Genomic DNA, 17,748 nt, shown 5'->3' with positions numbered 1-17,748 from the left:
CCTAATCAAGCAGTGTCTTTCCAGATGCTCAGAAATCCTATCCTTCAGTACCCTTTCCATTACTTTGCCTACCACCGAAGTAAGACTAACTGGCCTGTAATTCCCAGGGTTATCCCTAGTTCCTTTTTTGAACAGGGGCACGACATTCGCCACTCCAATCTCCTGGTACCACCCCTGTTGACAGTGAGGACGAAAAGATAATTGCCAACGGCTCTGCAATTTCATCTATTGCTTCCCATAGAATCCTTGGATATATCCCGTCAGGCCCGGGGGACTTGTCTATCCTCAAGTTTTTCAAAATGCCCAACACATCTTCCTTCCTAACAAGTATTTCCTCGAGCTTACCAATCTGTTTCACACTGTCCTCTCCAACAATATCGCCCCTCTCATTTGTAAATACAGAAGAAAAGTATTCGTTCAAGACCTCTCCTATCTCTTCAGACTCAATACACAATCTCCCGCTACTGTCCTTGATTGGACCTACCCTCGCTCTAGTCATTCTCATATTTCTCACATATGTGTAAAAGGCCTTGGGGTTTTCCTTGATCCTACCCGCCAAAGATTGTTCGTGCCCTCTCTTAGCTCTCCTAATCCCTTTCTTCAGTTCCCTCCTGGCTATCTTGTATCCCTCCAATGCCCTGTCTGAACCTTGTTTCCTCAGCCTTACATAAGTCACCTTTTTCCTTTTAACAAGACATTCAACCACTCTTGTCAACCATGGTCCCCTCACTCGACCATCTCTTCCCTGCCTGACAGGGACATACATATCAAGGACACGTAGCACCTGTTCCTTGAACAAGTTCCACATTTCACTTGTGTCCTTCCCTGCCAGCCTATGTCCCCAACTTATGCACTTCAATTCTTGTCTGACAACATCGTATTTACCCTTCCCCCAATTGTAAACCTTGCCCTGTTGCACGTACCTATCCCTCTCCATTACTAAAGTGAAAGTCACAGAATTGTGGTCACTATCTCCAAAATGCTCCCCCACTAACAAATCTATCACTTGCCCTGGTTCATTAACCAGTACTAAATCCAATATTGCCCCTCCTCTGGTCGGACAATCGACATACTGTGTTAGAAAAGCTTCCTGGACACACTGTACAAACACCACCCCATCCAAACTATTTGATCTAAAGAGTTTCCACTCAATATTTGGGAAGTTAAAGTCGCCCATGACTACTACCCTATGACTTCTGCACCTTTCCAAAATCGGTTTCCCAATCTGTTCCTCCACATCTCTGTTTCTATTGGGGGGCCTATAGAAAACTCCTAACAAGGTGACTGCTCCTTTCCTATTTCTGACTTCAACCCATACTACCTCAATAGGGTGATACTCCTCGAACTGCCTTTCTGCAGCTGTTATACTATCTCTAATTAATAATGCCACCCCCCCCCCCACCTCTTTTACCACCCTCCCTAATCTTATTGAAACATCTATAACCAGGGACCGCCAACAACCATTTCTGCCCCTCTTCTATCCAAGTTTCCGTGATGGCCACCACATCGTAGTCCCAAGTACCGATCCATGCCTTAAGTTCACCCACCTTATTCCTGATGCTTCTTGCGTTGAAGTATACACACTTCAACCCATCTCCGTACCTGCAAGTACTCTCCTTTGTCAGTGTTCCCTTCCCCACTGCCTCATTACACGCTTTGGCGTCCTGAATATCGGCTACCTTAGTTGCTGGACTACAAATCCGGTTCCCATTCCCCTGCCAAATTAGTTTAAACCCTCCCGAAGAGTACTAGAAAACCTCCCTCCCAGGATATTGGTGCCCCTCTGGTTCAGATGCAACCCGTCCTGCTTGTACAGGTCCCACCTTCCCCAGAATGCGCTCCAATTATCCAAATACCTGAAACCCTCCCTCCTACACTATTCCTGCAGCCACGTGTTCAACTGCACTCTCTCCCTATTCCTAGCTTCGCGATCACGTGGCACCGGCAACAAACCAGAGATGACAACTCTGTCTGTCCTGGCTTTCAACTTCCAGCCTAACTCCCTAAACTTGTTTATTACCTCCACACCCCTTTTCCTACCTATGTCGTTGGTACCAATGTGCACCACAACTTCTGGCTGCTCCCCCTCCCCCTTAAGGATCCTGAACACACGATCCGAGACATCCCTGGCCCTGGCACCCGGGAGGCAACATACCTTCCGGGAGTCTCGCTCGCGACCACAGAATCTTCTATCTATTCCCCTAACCATTGACTCTCCTACTACTATTGCTTTTCTATTCTCCCCCCTTCCCTTCTGAGCCCCAGAGCCAGACTCAGTGCCAGAGACCTGGCCGCTAGGGCCTTCCCCCGGTAGGTCATCCCCCCCAACAGCATCCAAAACGGTATACTTGTTTTGAAGGGGAACGGCCACGAGGGATCCCTGCACTGTCTGCCTGTTTGTTTTTTTCCCCCCTGACTGTAACAGTCACTCGTTCTAAAACCCATGCTAATCAATTCCCACAGATGAATCAAGAGTTAGTCCTGGAAAAAGAGGGGGCACTAGAGGTGGATTTCCCTGATTACCTAGACGATTATCAGCCGCAGTGTCAGTTTCCCGTCCGGCAAGTTCCCAATATAGCATACGACCCTGCAAACCCCTGGGGCAAAACAACCAGGCATTTCAAAATAATTATTATAATTAATAAATTAATCACATTTGATACTACTGATTCAGTATTAATAAATTATACAATATAAAACAGTCAAACAGTTGATTGATCAGTAACATTTCAATCATAGTATTTCAGCTCAAATTCATCAATTGGGGTACAGTTGGAAGATAAGTTGGGGTGGATCAAGTTTTTGATTTCTTTTTGGATATGTAATGCCAAATCTTTAACTTCTTTAGAGTTATTGGGAATGAAAGTACAACATTCTGCACTTTGACATCTTCTGGATTATACACAAAAGCTTGTTAAAAGGGTTAATTTTCTTGCAGAGACAAAAAGAGGCGTATAGCTTGGAATGATGCCATTCGCATCTCCAAACTCCAATAAATAAAAAATAAATATTTGTCGCTCAAATGGACTGGGAGTAAAAGTTGGATTGCTGCCAAATTCCCGTTATCAGGTGTCCTTGAACGATCTGTTCCTTTTAATCCGAGTTGTTTTGGTTTTTGTAAAACCAGCTTCCGTTGTTTGAAGTTTTAATTTCCAGGCTAATTCTAAACATTTATTTTAAAATATCAAACACAATAACTTATTAAACAGATAGGTTTTCTGTAGATGAATTTGTCGATTCTATTAAAGACGGCACTACTAGCAAGAGATGTTGGTTTCTTAAAATTAATAAAGCAATATTCAGAATAATGACAGTTCTCTTAAGTTGACAGTTCTTGACTATCCCTGTAGAATTCACTAGAGGCACTTATACAGAATCTTATTCGGCAACAAGCTGATTCTCCAATACCAAATGCTGATCTGAACCTATTCACCGATGGTAGTTCATCCAATGGTGAAAGGGATAGATTATCAGGGTATGCAATTGTTAACCAACAAGGAGAAACGCTTGAAGCAGCAGCATTCGAAATTCCCTTTTCCACCCAACAGGCTGAACTTTTTGCACTTATTTGAGCTTGTGTATAAGGGAAAGATACACTGATTCCCGATATGCCTTTGGGGTCACACACGATTTTGGCCAATTATGGAAAAACAGGGGATTTCTGACGTCAGCACGTACTCAGATATCTCATAAACAATTAATTACACAATTATTACAAGCTCTAATGCTTCCAAAACAGATTGCGGTTATAAAATGTGCAGCACATACAAATGGAAAAACTTTAATGGATGTGGGCAATAGGCAGGCGGACCATCAGGCCAAAGAGGCTTCTCGCTTAAAAGACATGGTGGTCCCCAAAATGATGAGCCAGACTAAAAACCTAGATAGTCAGTCTCCCTCTGAAAAGCCAATGCCGACCATCACTGACGTCATTTAATTACAGGAGGATGCTCCTGGCTGTGTAAAAAGACTATGGGAAGAATTGGGATGTTGTTATGATTCTGTAAACAAATTGTGGGTCACCCCGGCAGGGCAGACTTGTATGCCCGATGCACTGGCAGCCTGGGTTACCGAGTGTGTTCACTTTGCAACTCATTGTGGTGCGCGAGCTACAGGTGATGTATTGCTTAAAACACGGTGGCATCCACGACTGCAAGATATAGCACAAAACATTAGCAGTCGTTGCCTAGTATGTCAGCAGTATAATCCTGGTAAAGCAATACCCTGTGAAAGGGTACCGGAAGGTCCCTTTGAGACACTCCAGATGGATTACATTGAGTTGGAAAGATGCCAATGTTATAAACATGTATTAGTTATTGTTGCTGTATTTAGCAAATGGATAGAAGCTTACCCCACTGTAGATAACAAAGCTTCCACGGTAGTAAAAGTTTTGATGTGAGAAATTGTTCCTAGATTTGGGATTCCATATCGATTAAGCTCTGATAATGGACCTCATTTTGTGGGACAGATTAACAAAGAATTCTGTGCGCAGCTGGGCATAAAACAACAGTTGCACTGTGCATATAGGCCACAAGCAGCAGGAATGGTGGAGCGCGCCAACCAGACATTGAAAACCAAACTAGCCAAATTACAGGCTGAGACAGGCGCTACCTGGCTCAAACTATTACCCATTGCCCTTTTTCAAATTCACGCTACACCCGCAGGAAAAACCCGATTAAGCCCTGCCGAGATATTGTACAGAAGGCCTTTTCACACTCCATGGGATCAGGACAAACCAAAAGATGTCAACTTTCACCACATGACCACGGAAATGGCCAATTACGTTATAGCTCTAACAAAGGTTTTAAAAGGCCTCCACTCGCGGGTCCGAGCAGCCCATGGGGAGATACCCCCCTTATCCAGTACTGTCACCATTAACCCAGGCGAGTACGTTATGATCCGGAACTGGGTTCGGAAAGGATTAGAACCCCGATGGGAAGGACCACACCAGGTCCTACTCACTACTCCCACTGCTGTAAAAGTAAAAGGCAGAAATGCCTGGATCCACATCCACCATTGTAAGGTTGTGAAAATGCAATAGAGAATAACCCTCTGTTCCGAGCCCTAGGTAATAACTTCAGCATCATTCACGGGATGAAGGACAGACTTATTATCGTAACTTTTGGAAACTGGAGGAGAGGCCAAGCGAAGAACCTGTGGCCCCAAGGGAAGACGGACTCATCACCCGTCGAGGAGACACCTTACAGTGTACCAGTCAAGGCCCAGGAGAAGGAGCTTGGAACGCGACCCCTGCGGACGGATGTTCGGCCTACGTACAACGATGCAATCGGACCATACTCATCAGTGGAGTGACTAAGGGCAACCTACCCTGTCATCAGGTCAACTGTAAATGGGACTATAGATGCAGAAACAAACAAAAAAAAGACTGTACCCTTGGGATGCGTTGACCAAGGGAGGGTAAGGCTGCGGGAAAAAGGGGAATTACAGGTAAACACGTATATGTCATATGTGTACGCAAAGGATATGAATGTTTCTGGTTGCTGGGTATGTACACATATCCCGACCCATGCTAAGGGAGGGTTCCCCCTCAGACCCGTTCCCCTTAACCTGTCAGAAACAGTAGAATGGTATATTTACCAGGATGGTACTCGTCAATCCCCCAGGACTATAAGAATTGCATCTATGGTAAAACACCCAGACGGCGGGGCAGCTTCTAGTTTATCCTTTCTCCCCATATCCCATGACCTTGGAAAGAGGGGGGCTATCCAATGAACACCTTTGAGATGTGGTACCAACCAAGTTATAACAAATCCCACCAGCATCCGTTTCTTACCCTCATTAATACCACCAACATGGGAAGACCACTCGGAATAATATGTTTGGTAAGGAATGTGGTAAAAGGGATATTTGTAGGTGCTAGTCAATGCGAGCAGATTTGTGGTGGCCAACATATCCGAGGTCTATCCCGTATATACGTCTCCTCAGTTTTATGGGTGTACACTGGTCGTCCCATACGCAAATGGCACAGGTACCTTCAAGTACTCCCTGATGGCCCAAGGATTTGATGTGGACAAACTCACTTCATACAATGGGACGTATTTTATTTGTGGCCACAAGGCATATCCCTGGCTGCCAGAGAATTGGACGGGATCCTGTTATCTGGGGTATGTAGTCCCCTTTATACACCACCTCACCAATTTAGGCGACCATTACCAAATGATGAAGCGACAAAAGAGAGAAATAACCAAAACGCAACGATACTTTGGGATCCTGCTTCCTCATGTCGGGGTAGCTCTTGCAATAAAGGAAATAAGGAAGATAGCAAAAATCCTGGAAGAGGTAGCAAACGACACCACTGAAGCATTGACTGAGATAAATAATGAAATGGTGGCAATAAGAACCGTAGCCCGACAAAACCGAATGGCCCTCGATTACCTCCTTGCAAACAAAGGTGGGACTTGTGCCATGATCGGTTCGGAATGTTGCACCTATATCCCCGATAGTTCGGAGAACATCACCCACCTCGTGGATCATATCCGCACAGAGGTTAAGAAACTGCATGAAATATCAAGAGATGGGTGGTTAGATTGGTTGTTTGCCGGATCATGGGGGTCTTACCTAGTGCATGGATTGATAATCCTGGTAGTTGTAATACTTGTAATAATTATGCTTAGCTTCCTAATGAAATGCTTGTGTAAAAGTGTCAGTGCAGCAATAATTTCTCAACAGTTAATGCAGCAACATGAAGTGCGCCTTGAAGAGTTAATGGATGTGAAAGAAAGTGCAGAGGAACGTAAGAAAATGATAGAAGTACAGATAGAATGGGAGAGACTGAGACGATTGGCTATGGATTAGAAGTTATCATGAAATGATAAAAGGGGGGGAATGAGAATATGGCTCAAGCAGGCTCAAGCTATAGAATGACGTAGTCTGGCGCTAGAATCAAACTTTACGGGAAAAACAAAATGTTAGGTAAAGCTTTGTGTGAAGGAATGCCAAGACAGGCTGAGGTCACTTGTTTTTGTACCAGACAAATTGCAGTAACGGCCTTGAGAATGGTTGCGCTAGGCTGGAAGATAATAATAATTTTTTTTTAAAAATAATTTTTATTAAAGGTTTTCATAAAATATCAATAACAAAATGAGAAAGAGAAAAGAACCCAACAGGGTTAAGTACAAAACACAATCTAATGGAAGATGATTATAATTAAACTAAAAGCACAGATGAAAGGCAAGGGGGGCTGCCTTCACCAAGATGGAATGCGAGGGAGCTGCCTTCAGAGATGAACCAAAAATGTATAAGAACTGCTGTTAGATGTATTGACTTTGGCTTGCTATTGTAACTCTCAAGAGATACAGTGGTCTTAGCCCCGGCCGAGAAATAAAACATATGTTAAAGTAACGAGGTGTTCGACTGATCATTTCATCCGGACTGGCTACAAAAGAATCCTCACGGGCGGCATGGTGACACAGCGGTTAGCACTTTTCCTCAGGTCGCCGAGGACCCGGGTTCGATCCCAGTCTCGGGTCACTGTCCATGTGGAGTTTGCACATTCTCTGCGTGGGTCTCACCTCCACAACCCAAAGATGTGCAGGGTAGGTGGATTGGCCACGCAGAATTGCCCATTAATTGGGAAAAAATTGGGCACTTTAAATTTAAAGTGGCACAGTGGTTAGCACTGTTGATTTACAGCGCCAGGGGCCCGGGTTCGATTCCCGGCTTGGGACACTGTGGAGTCTGCACGTTCTCCCCGTGTCTGCGTGGGTTTCCTCTGGGTGCTCTGGTTTCCTGAAAGACATGCTGTTAGGTGAATTGGACATTCTGATTCTCCCTCAGTGCACCCGAACAGAAGACGCCGGGGTGTACCCATAAGACATAGGAGCAGAATTAGGCCACTCGGCCCATCAAATCTGCTCCGCCATTCAATCATGGCTGATATTTTTCTCATCCCCATTCTCCTGCCGTTTTCCCATAACCCCTGATCCCCTTATTAATCAAGAACCTATCTATCTCGGTCTTAAAAACTCAGTTAATTGGCCTCCACAGCCTTCTGCAGCAAAGAGTTTCACAGATTCACCACCCTGTGGTTCAGGAAATTCCTCCTCACCTCTGTTTTAAAGGATTGTCCCTTTAGTCTGAGATAGTGTCCTCTGCTTCTAGTTTTTCCTACAAGTGGAAACATCCTCTACACATCCACTCTATCCAGGCCTTGCAGTATCCTAGAAGTTTCAAGAAGATCCCCTCTCATCCTTCTAAACTCCAACGAGTACAGACACAGAGTCCTCAACCGTTCCTCATACGACAAGCACTTAATTCCAGAGATTATTCTTGTGAATCGCCTCTGGACCCTTTCCAAGGACAGCAGTCCTTAGATACGGGGCCCAAAACTGCTCACAATACTCCAAATGGGGTCTGACCAGAGCCATAAACAGCCTCAGAAGGACATCCCTGGTGTTGTATTCTAGCCCTCTCGACATGAATGCTAACATTGCATTTGCCTTCCTGACTGCCGACTGAACCTGCACGTTAACCTTAAGAGAATGGTGGATAAGGACTCCCAAGTCCCTTTGTGCTTCTAATTTCCTAAGCATTTCCCCATTTAGAAAATAGTCTATGCCTCCATTCCTCCTTCCAAAGTGCATAACCTTACACTTTTCCACATTGTATTCCATCTAATGGAACATTTAACATTTCTTGTTCGCCACGGTTGTATCACTTTTCCTTTTGGAATTTTGTTCCTTAATAGAACCTATATTTGTTGTATAAATGTGAAATAAAAGTCACAAAATACCCAGAGGACTACAGGCTGCTTTCCCCTTTGAGAGAGAAAGCAAGAGCGAGAGCGAGCTGACTGGTGGTGATTTAATCTGAGGGTCACCACACCTCAGGTGAGGGGTAATGCTGATAAGGCCGGGCCTTCATGGCTAACCTCAACCGGTGTGGGAGTCGAACCGTGCGGTTCGCCTCGCTCTGCATCACGAACCAGCCGTCCAGCCAACTGAGCTAACTGACCCCCTGGTAAATATGTAATAATTCCTAAAATATTAGCTGTTCCCTGTCTCCCACCAGTTTCCCAGTCCACCTCAGACAACTTGCCCCTCAAACCCAGATAGTTTTCTTGTGTAAGTAACACCCAGATAAGTGAGTAACACCAAGATATTTTGTTTTTTAAATTTAGAATACCCAATTCTTTTTTTCCAATTGAGAGGCAACTTACCGTGGCCAATTTATCTACCCTGGATTTTGGGGGCGAGACCCACTCAGACATGGGGAGAATATACAAACTCCAACAGGCAGTGACCCAGAGCCAGGATCGAACCCGGGTCCTTGGCACCATGATCCAGGTAAATTAAACCAAAAAAAAAGGTAACCCATCTCCATGGCACCATGGCATGCTTTGGGAGGTTCCAAACAGAAATAGGAACTAAATATCTTCAAACTTCCAAACACCCTTTCACTCTGTGATCCTTGTGCAATGTGAAGCCAGGTATTAGTAACAAGGCTCAAAGAGCATCAGCCCACTGGAGGCAAAGTGGTGAGACCGGCCAGTCCAGCAGAAAGAAACCCTCCGACCATCCCCCTGACCACCTGTCAGAATGAACAAAATGCAGTCCTGGATGCAGAGCAGAAACAATAACAACAGAATCCAACCCCTGTCATCAATTGTGAAATTGTTGTTGTCACAGCAGATGCGATGAAACATGCAATCCCGTCTCACATAGAGAGGTGGTCGGCGTCTCCCCAGTGCGAACTCGCTGGTGTCTCCGCAGGTTTGATACTTGACTAAATCCTTTCCCACACCGAGAGCAGATGAATGGTCTCTCCCCAGTGTGAACTCGCTGGTGTCTCCGCAGGCCGGTAACTTGAGTGAATCCCTTCCCACACTGAGAGCAGGTGAATGGCTTCTCCCCAGTGTGAACTCGCTGCTGTTTCCGCAGGCGGGATAACTGACTGAATCTCTCCCCACAAAGAGAGCAGATGAACGACGTCTCCCCAGTGTGAACTCGCTGGTGTTTCCGTAGTATAGATGCTTCAGTAAATCCTTTCCCACACTGAGAGTAGGTGAACGGCCTCTCTCCGGTGTGAAATCGCTGGTGTGTCTGCAGCTGGGATCCTTGAGCAAATCCTTTCCCACACTGAGAGCAGGTGAATGGCCTCTCCCCAGTGTGAACTCGCTGGTGTCTCCGCAGGTTGGATCCTTGAGAAAATCCTTTCCCACATTGAGAGCAGGTGAATGGCCTCTCCCCAGTGTGAACTCGCTGGTGTGTCTGCAGCTGGGATCCTTCAGCAAATCCTTTCCCACATTGAGAGCAGGTGAATGGCCTCTCCCCAGTGTGAACTCGCTGGTGTCTCCGCAGGTTGGATCCTTGAGCAAATCCTTTCCCACACTGAGAGGTGGACGGCGTCTCCTCAGTGTGAACTCGCTGGTGTTTCCGCAGGTTTGATACTTGACTAAATCCTTTCCCACACCGAGAGCAGATGAACGACGTCTCCCCAGTGTGAACTCGCTGGTGTTTCCGGAGTATAGATGCTTCAGTAAATCCTTTCCCACACTGAGAGTAGGTGAACGGCCTCTCTCCGGTGTGAAATCGCTGGTGTGTCTGCAGCTGGGATCCTTGAGCAAATCCTTTCCCACACTGAGAGCAGGTGAATGGCCTCTCCCCAGTGTGAACTCGCTGGTGTCTCCGCAGGTTGGATCCTTGAGAAAATCCTTTCCCACATTGAGAGCAGGTGAATGGCCTCTCCCCAGTGTGAACTCGCTGGTGTCTCCGCAGGTTTGATACTTGACTAAATCCTTTCCCACACCGAGAGCAGATGAATGGTCTCTCCCCAGTGTGAACTCGCTGGTGTCTCCGCAGGCCGGTTACTTGAGTGAATCCCTTCCCACACTGAGAGCAGGTGAATGGCTTCTCCCCAGTGTGAACTCGCTGATGTTTCCGTAGTATAGATGCTTCAGTAAATCCTTTCCCACACTGAGAGCAGGTGAACGGCCTCTCTCCGGTGTGAACTCGCTGATGTGTCCGCAGGTGGGATCCTTGAGTAAATCCTTTCCCACATTGAGAGCAGGTGAACGGCCTCTCCCCAGTGTGACTGCGTCGATGAGTCTCCAGCTGCGATGGGACTCCGAATCCCTTCCCACAGTCCCCACATTTCCACCGTTTCTCCATGTTTTGGGTCTCCTCGTGACTCTCCAGGTTGGACAATCAGTTCAGAACAGGGTATGGTCTCTGCCCACTGTGAATGTTGTGATGTTTATTCAGGCTGTGTAACTGGTTAAAGCTCTTTCCACAGTCAGTTGAGTGGAACACTCTCACTCGGGTGTGTGTTGTGTGGATCTTGGTGCTTTTCCAGTCACACTGATGTTTGAAATCTTTAGCTGGCAGTTCGGGCAAACGTTTCTCCTTCTAGATTCAAAGGCCGGTGATATTCAGGTTAAAGGGAATCAAGTGACTGTCAGATCGAGACGTAACATTTGAGATTTCTGTCTGTAATTCCTCCTCGTCTAATATCCTGTAAAAACAATTTACAAAATTCATCACTGTCAGTACAGGACAGAAATTCAGAACACACAATTCTAATTTCTATGTCACATTTTTTCCTCTCTCTTATTCCCTGAAAGCTGTAAATCTCCATCCCACACACTCCCTCCATTCTCACTCTGCTGTATCTAACATTCACCTTCCCTATTCTCTGAAGGTGCTGATTCAGGCTTATTGACAGACCCAAGCTCACAGATTCCTGTCCAGGAGATCACAACAAATATGAGCTGCAGTCGGCCATTCGGCCCATCGAGCCTGAACCATTCAATGGGATCATTGGCTGATCTACCACAGCACTGTTTTCCCACACTATCCCCCATATCCCTCGACATCTTCAATATCTACAGGAGGACACAGAGAACCAAGTGGCGTGGCATAACAACAATCTCTCCCTCAATGTCAGCAAAACTAAAGAGCTGGTCATTGACTTCAGGAAGCGAAGTATCGTACACATCTCTGTCTGCATCAATTGTGTCGAGGTGGAGATGGTTGACAGCTTCAAATTCCTAGGTGTGCACATCACCAACAATCTGTCCTGGACCACCCACACCGACTCTACGACCAAGAAAGCACAACAGTGGCTATACTTTCTCAGGAAACTAAGGAAATTCAGCATGTTCACATTGACTCTTACCAACTTTTACAGATGCACCACAGAAAGCATCCCATCTGGCTGTATCACAGCCTGGTATGGCAACTGCTTGGTCCAAGATCGTAAGAAACTTCAGAGAATCGTGAACACAGCCCAGTCCATCACACAAACATGCGTCCCATCCACTGACTCCGTCTACACCTCCCTCTGCCTTGGGAAAGTGGGCAGCATAATCAAAGACCCCTCCCATCCAGGTTACTCAGTCTTCCAACTTCTCCCATCAGAGAAAAGTCTGAGAACACGCACTAACAGGTGCAACAACAGTTTCTTCCCCGCTGTTACCAGACTCCTAAATGATCCTCTTATGGACTGAACTGATCTCTTCACACATCTTCTCTACTGAGTAGTAATGCACTCTGTATGCTCACCCCTTGCCTGTGCATTTATGTAGGTCCTGTGGGTTTATTTCATGTATGGAACGATCTTTATGGACTGTCTGCAGAACAATACTTTTCACTGTACCTCGGCACACGTGACAATAAATAAAACCAATCAATCAATAATCTCTCACCGTAACCTAACCCCCGTAGTCCAGGTATCGTGGCGTATCGTTTTAGTAAACGTATATTGCACTCCCTCCAAGGCCACAATATCCTCCCGAAGGTGTGGTGCCCAGAATGGCTCACAGTTCTCCAAGTGGGGTCTTACCAGGGTTTTATATAACTGCAGCATAACCTCTGTGACTTCATACTCCAATCCTCTGGATATAAATGCTAGCATTCCTTTTTGAAGATTTCTGCACTTGTTTGGGGCTTTTTAAGGATCTGTGCACCTTCGCCATCCACTGTACTTAACCTCTTTCCATTTAGAAAGTCCTCTGTTCTTTTTTTTTGGGTTCAAAACGGATAACCTCACACTTGATTACATTGAATTCCATCTGCCACAAATTTGCCCATTCACCTAGTCTGTCAATATCTCCTTGCAATTTTATGCCATCGTCTGAGCTGCCTACAATGCCACCTAACATTGTATCAACAGCAACAGTGAAGAGGCCTTTCGCCCATCAAGTCTGCACAAGTCAGAATACAGGAGGGAGATTGAGAACCTAGTGGAGTGGTGCAGCGACAACTATCTATCCCTCAATGCCAGCAAAACTAAAGAGCAGGTCATTGACTTCAGGAAGCAAAGAACTGTACACACTCCTGTCAGCATCAACTGGGCCAAGGTGGAGATGGTTAGCAGTTTCAAATTCCTAGGGGTACACATCTCCAGAAATCTTTCCTGGTTCACCCACGTCGACGCTGCCACCAAGAAAGCACAACAGCGCCAATATTTCCTCAGGAAACTAAGGAAATTCGGCATGTCCACATTAACTCATATCAACTTTTACAGATCCTATCATCACAGTTTGGTATGGCAACATTTCGGCCCAAGACCGTAAGAAACTTCAGAGAGTCGTGAACACAGCCCAGTCCATCACACAAACCTGCCTCCCATCCATTGACTCCATCTACACCTCCCGCTGCCTGGGGAAAGTGGGCAGCATAATCAAAGATCCCTCCCACCCGGCTTACTCACTCTTCCAACTTCTTCCATCGGGCAGGAGATACAAAAGTCTGAGAACACACATGAACAGACTCAAAAACAGCTTCTTTCCCGCTGTTACCAGACTCCTAAATGACCCTCTTATGGACTGACCTGATTAACACTACACCCCTGTATGCTTCACCCGATGCCGGTGTTTACGTAGTTACATTGTGTACCTTGTGTTGCCCTATTATGTATTTTCTTTTATTTCCTTTTCATGTATTTAATGATCTGTTGAGCTGCTCGCAGAAAAATACTTTTCACTGTACCTCGGTACACGTGACAATAAACAAAATCCAAATCCAATCCAACACTGACACACGAAAAACACCTGACCTACCTACCGAACCCCATTTGCCAGCAGTTGATCCAGAGCCTTGAATGTTATGACGTGCCAGTCTTCATCCAGGTACTTTTTAAAGGATGTGAGGCAACCCGCCTCTACCACCCTCCCAGGCAGCGCATTCCAGATTGTCACCACCCTCTGGGTGAAAAGGTTTTTCCTCAAAACCCCCCTACCCCCCTGCCCCTCACCATGAACTTGTGTTCCCTTGTGACTGACCCTTCAACTGAGGGGAACAGCTGCTCCCTATCTACCCTGTCCAAGGCCCTCATAATCTTGTACACCTCGCCCCTCAGTCTTCTCTGCTCCAATGAAAATAACTCACGCCTATCCAACCTCGCTTCATAACTTAAATGTTCCATCCGAGGCAACATCCTGGTGAATCGCCTCTTCACACCCTCCAGTGCAATCACATCCTTCCTGTAATGTGGCGACCAGAACTGCACACAGTACTCCAGCTAATAATAATAATGACAATCTATATTAGTGTCACAAGTAGGCTTACATTAACACTGCAATGAAGTTACTGTGAAAATCTCCTCGTCGCCACAGTCCAGCGCCTGTTCGGGTACACAGAGGGAGAATTCAGAATGTCCAATTCACCGAACAAGGTGTCGTTACCCATTTAGAAAATAGTTTGCCTCGATTCTTCCTTCCAAAGTGCATAACCTCACACTTTCCATATTCTATTACATCTGCCACTTCTTTGCTCACTCTCCTAACCTGTCCAAGTCCTTCTGCAGCCTCTCCGCTTCCTCAACACTACCTGTCCCTCTACACATCTTTCTATCATCTGCAAGCTTAGCAACAGTGCCCTCTGTACCTTCTTCCAGATCGTTAATGTATTGAATAGTTGTGGTCCAGCACTGACCCCTGTGGAACACCAATAGTCACCAGGCTGCCATCCTGAAATAGACCCCTTTATCCCCACTCTCCGCCTGTCAACTAATTCTCTTAACCATTCAAGTACCTTGCCCCTAACACCATGGGCTCTTATCTTTATTTTGCAGCCTGTTGTACAGCACCTTGTCAAAGGCCTTCTGGAAACCCAAATGGATCATATCCACTGGCTCTCCTTTGTCTAACTTCCTTTTTACCTCCTCAAAGAATTCTAACAGATTTGTCAGGCATGACCTCCCCTTGATGAAGCCGTGCTGACTCCGTCCTATTTCACAATGCACTTCCAACAACTCCGGAATATCATCCTCAACAATGGACTCTAAATCTTATCAACAATCAAAGTCAGACTAACCGGCCAAAAATGTCTCATCTGCTACCTCTTGCCTTTCTTAAACTGGGGTGTGACATTCATCACTTCCCTGTACCCCGGGAGTCCCTTGACTCCAGTGATCCCTGAAGGATCACCACCAATGGCCCCACAACCACCGCAGTTATGTCCTTCGGAACCCTGGGGTGTAGTCCACCCGGACTGGGTGTTTTATCCACCTTCAGACCTTTCAGCTTCCCCAGCACTTTCTCCTTAGTGATGGCCACTACACTCACCTCTGCCCCCGACTTTCTTTCCTCCACTCCCAGTTTTCTCATCCCTCTCCTCTGTTGGACCGCCCTCCTTGCCCCTGGATTTGGAGCATCTTGTGAAGGCACTGCTGGAAGTACTGCTCCAGTGCTTTTGAGGTGCCTGCTCTAGGTTTTCCAAGTTTCTGAAGCCTTTAGAGGGTAGAAAGAATGAGGGATAGCCAAGAGCTCATGGAAAATAATGGCATGCATGGTTTCACCAGCGCTGCCAATACAATTGATGACCTAAGCAGTCAATGGCCCATCCCACTGAGAGCAAAGTGTGGAGGGGAACTCATCAAGGACAGAGAGTCAGTCAGTGCTCACTGGAGGGAACATTCTGAAGATTCCCTCGACCGAGACTCTGTCTTTGGCTTCAACGTCCTCAAATCCATTCCACAGTATCCTCTCCGGCTCAGTCCCTGTGGTACCCCGATCTGGAGCGGAGTGAAAAAGCCATTCAACAGCTGAAAAACAACACGGCCTCTGGAGCAGAATGAATCGCTGCTGAAATTCTGAAGCATGGCGGGGTTACACTCCTGGCACAGCTACACAATCTCATATTCCTCACCTGGGAAGATGAATGCATGCCAGGGATCTCAGAGACACTGTGACTATATTCAAGAGAGACAAGTCTGATTGTGGTAATTACACAGGCGACTCCCTGCTGTCTGCCACAGAGATCACTGCCAGGATCCTCCTCAATGATCTCCTCTTCGTGGCCAAAGAGCTCCTTCCAGAGTCACAGTTTGGTGCCTCATGAAGGGAGAAAACCTAAGACATGATCTACACTACTTGACAAACCCAAGGAAAACACAAGGAACAGCACCAATCGCAGTTCTTGGTCTTTTCTGACCTCACAAACACACTTTACACCGTCAAAGTTATGTTTTATTCAGTATGTTCTTCAAATTTGGCTGTCCTCAGAAATTGGCCACCATCCAGTTCTGGTCGCCTCATTTTAGGAAGGATGTGGAAGCTTTGGAAAAGGTGCAAAGGAGATTTACCAGGATGTTGCCTGGAATGGAGAGTGGGTCTTACGAGGAAAGGTTGAGGGTGCTAGGCCTTTTCTCATTAGAACGGAGAAGGATGAGTGGCGATTTGATAGAGGTTTATAAGATGATCAGGGGAATAGATAGAGTACAGTCAGAGACTTTTTCCCCGGGTGGAAAAAACCATTACAAGGGGACATAAATTTAGGTGAATGGTGGAAGATATAGGGGGGATGTCAGAGGTAGGTTCTTTACCCAGAGAGTAGCGGGGGCATGGAATGCACTGCCTGTGGAAGTAGTCGAGTCGGAAACATTAGGGACCTTCAAGTAGCTATTGGATAGGTACATGGATTACGGTAAAATTATATAGTGTGGATTTATTTGTTCTTAAGGGCAACACGGTAGTATTGTGGATAGCATAATTGCTTCACAGCTCCAGGGTCCCAGGTTCGATTCCGGCTTGGGTTACTGTCTGTGTGGAGTCTGCACATCCTCCCCGTGTCTGCGTGGGTTTCCTCCGGGTGCTCCGGTTTCCTCCCACAGTCCAAAGATGTGCAGGTTAGGTGGATTGGCCATGATAAATTGCCCTTAGTGTTGGGTGGAGGTGTTGACTATGGGTAGGGTGCTCTTTCCAAGAGCCGATGCAGACTCAATGGGCCGAATGGCCTCCTTCTGCACTGTAAATTCAATGATAATCTATGATTAATCTAGGACAAAGGTTCGGCACAACATCGTGGGCCGAAGGGCCTGTTCTGTGCCGTATTTTTCTATGTTCTATCCTCCGCCTGCACAATGATGACACACAAGCCATGATTCTCATAAATGGAAACACCCCAGACACTATCTCAGTGAAGACTGGGATCAGACAAGGCTGTGTCACTGCACCAACCCTCTTCCCCTTCACGGTAACACAGTTGTTAGCACTGTTGCTTCACAGCACCAGGGACCTGGGTTCGATTCCCACTTAGGTCACTGTGCAGAGTCTGCACGTTCTCCCCGTGCCTGCGTGGGTCTCCCACAAGTCCCAAAAGACGTGAGGTGAATTGTAAGTTGAACTGGACATTCTGAATTTTCCCCCAATTTACCAAACAGGCGCCGGAGTGTGGCAACTAGGGGATTTTCACAGTAACTTCATTGCAGTGTTAATATAAGCCTACTTGTGACAATAAAGGTTGTTATTGTTATTATGGTGTTCATTAATTCCAACCTTGTTGTGAG

At 46.3% G+C, this 17,748-nt stretch overlaps 2 protein-coding genes across 13 annotated transcripts in view; one reads left to right on the top strand and one right to left on the bottom strand.

Moving 5' to 3' along the window:
* Positions 1–17,748, top strand: part of LOC140421474 (uncharacterized) — a 366,287-nt gene that overhangs the window by 73,084 nt on the left and 275,455 nt on the right. The gene's annotated exons all lie outside the window — the stretch shown is intronic.
* LOC140421475 (uncharacterized) overlaps positions 1–17,748 on the bottom strand; it is an 856,937-nt gene that overhangs the window by 659,858 nt on the left and 179,331 nt on the right. For 5 of the 12 annotated variants that reach the window (XM_072506203.1, XM_072506207.1, XM_072506209.1 and 2 more), the window contains one exon: positions 3,233–11,472. The exons of 4 other annotated variants lie outside the window; for them this stretch is intronic. In XM_072506203.1, coding sequence (XP_072362304.1) covers positions 9,642–11,129 — 1,488 coding nt within the window. In that variant the 5' untranslated portion in view covers positions 11,130–11,472 and the 3' untranslated portion in view covers positions 3,233–9,641. Of the gene's footprint in view, positions 1–3,232; positions 11,473–15,526; positions 15,692–16,438; positions 17,208–17,748 lie in introns of those variants that run through there. 3 more of the 12 variants (XM_072506205.1, XM_072506206.1, XR_011946833.1) reach the window with 2 other exon arrangements.

Source organism: Scyliorhinus torazame, chromosome 5, assembly GCF_047496885.1.
Source record: "Scyliorhinus torazame isolate Kashiwa2021f chromosome 5, sScyTor2.1, whole genome shotgun sequence".
Taxonomy (NCBI): Eukaryota; Metazoa; Chordata; class Chondrichthyes; order Carcharhiniformes; family Scyliorhinidae; genus Scyliorhinus; species Scyliorhinus torazame.
Note: the sequence above shows the minus strand (reverse complement) of the source record. Positions and strands in the feature narration are given on the sequence as shown.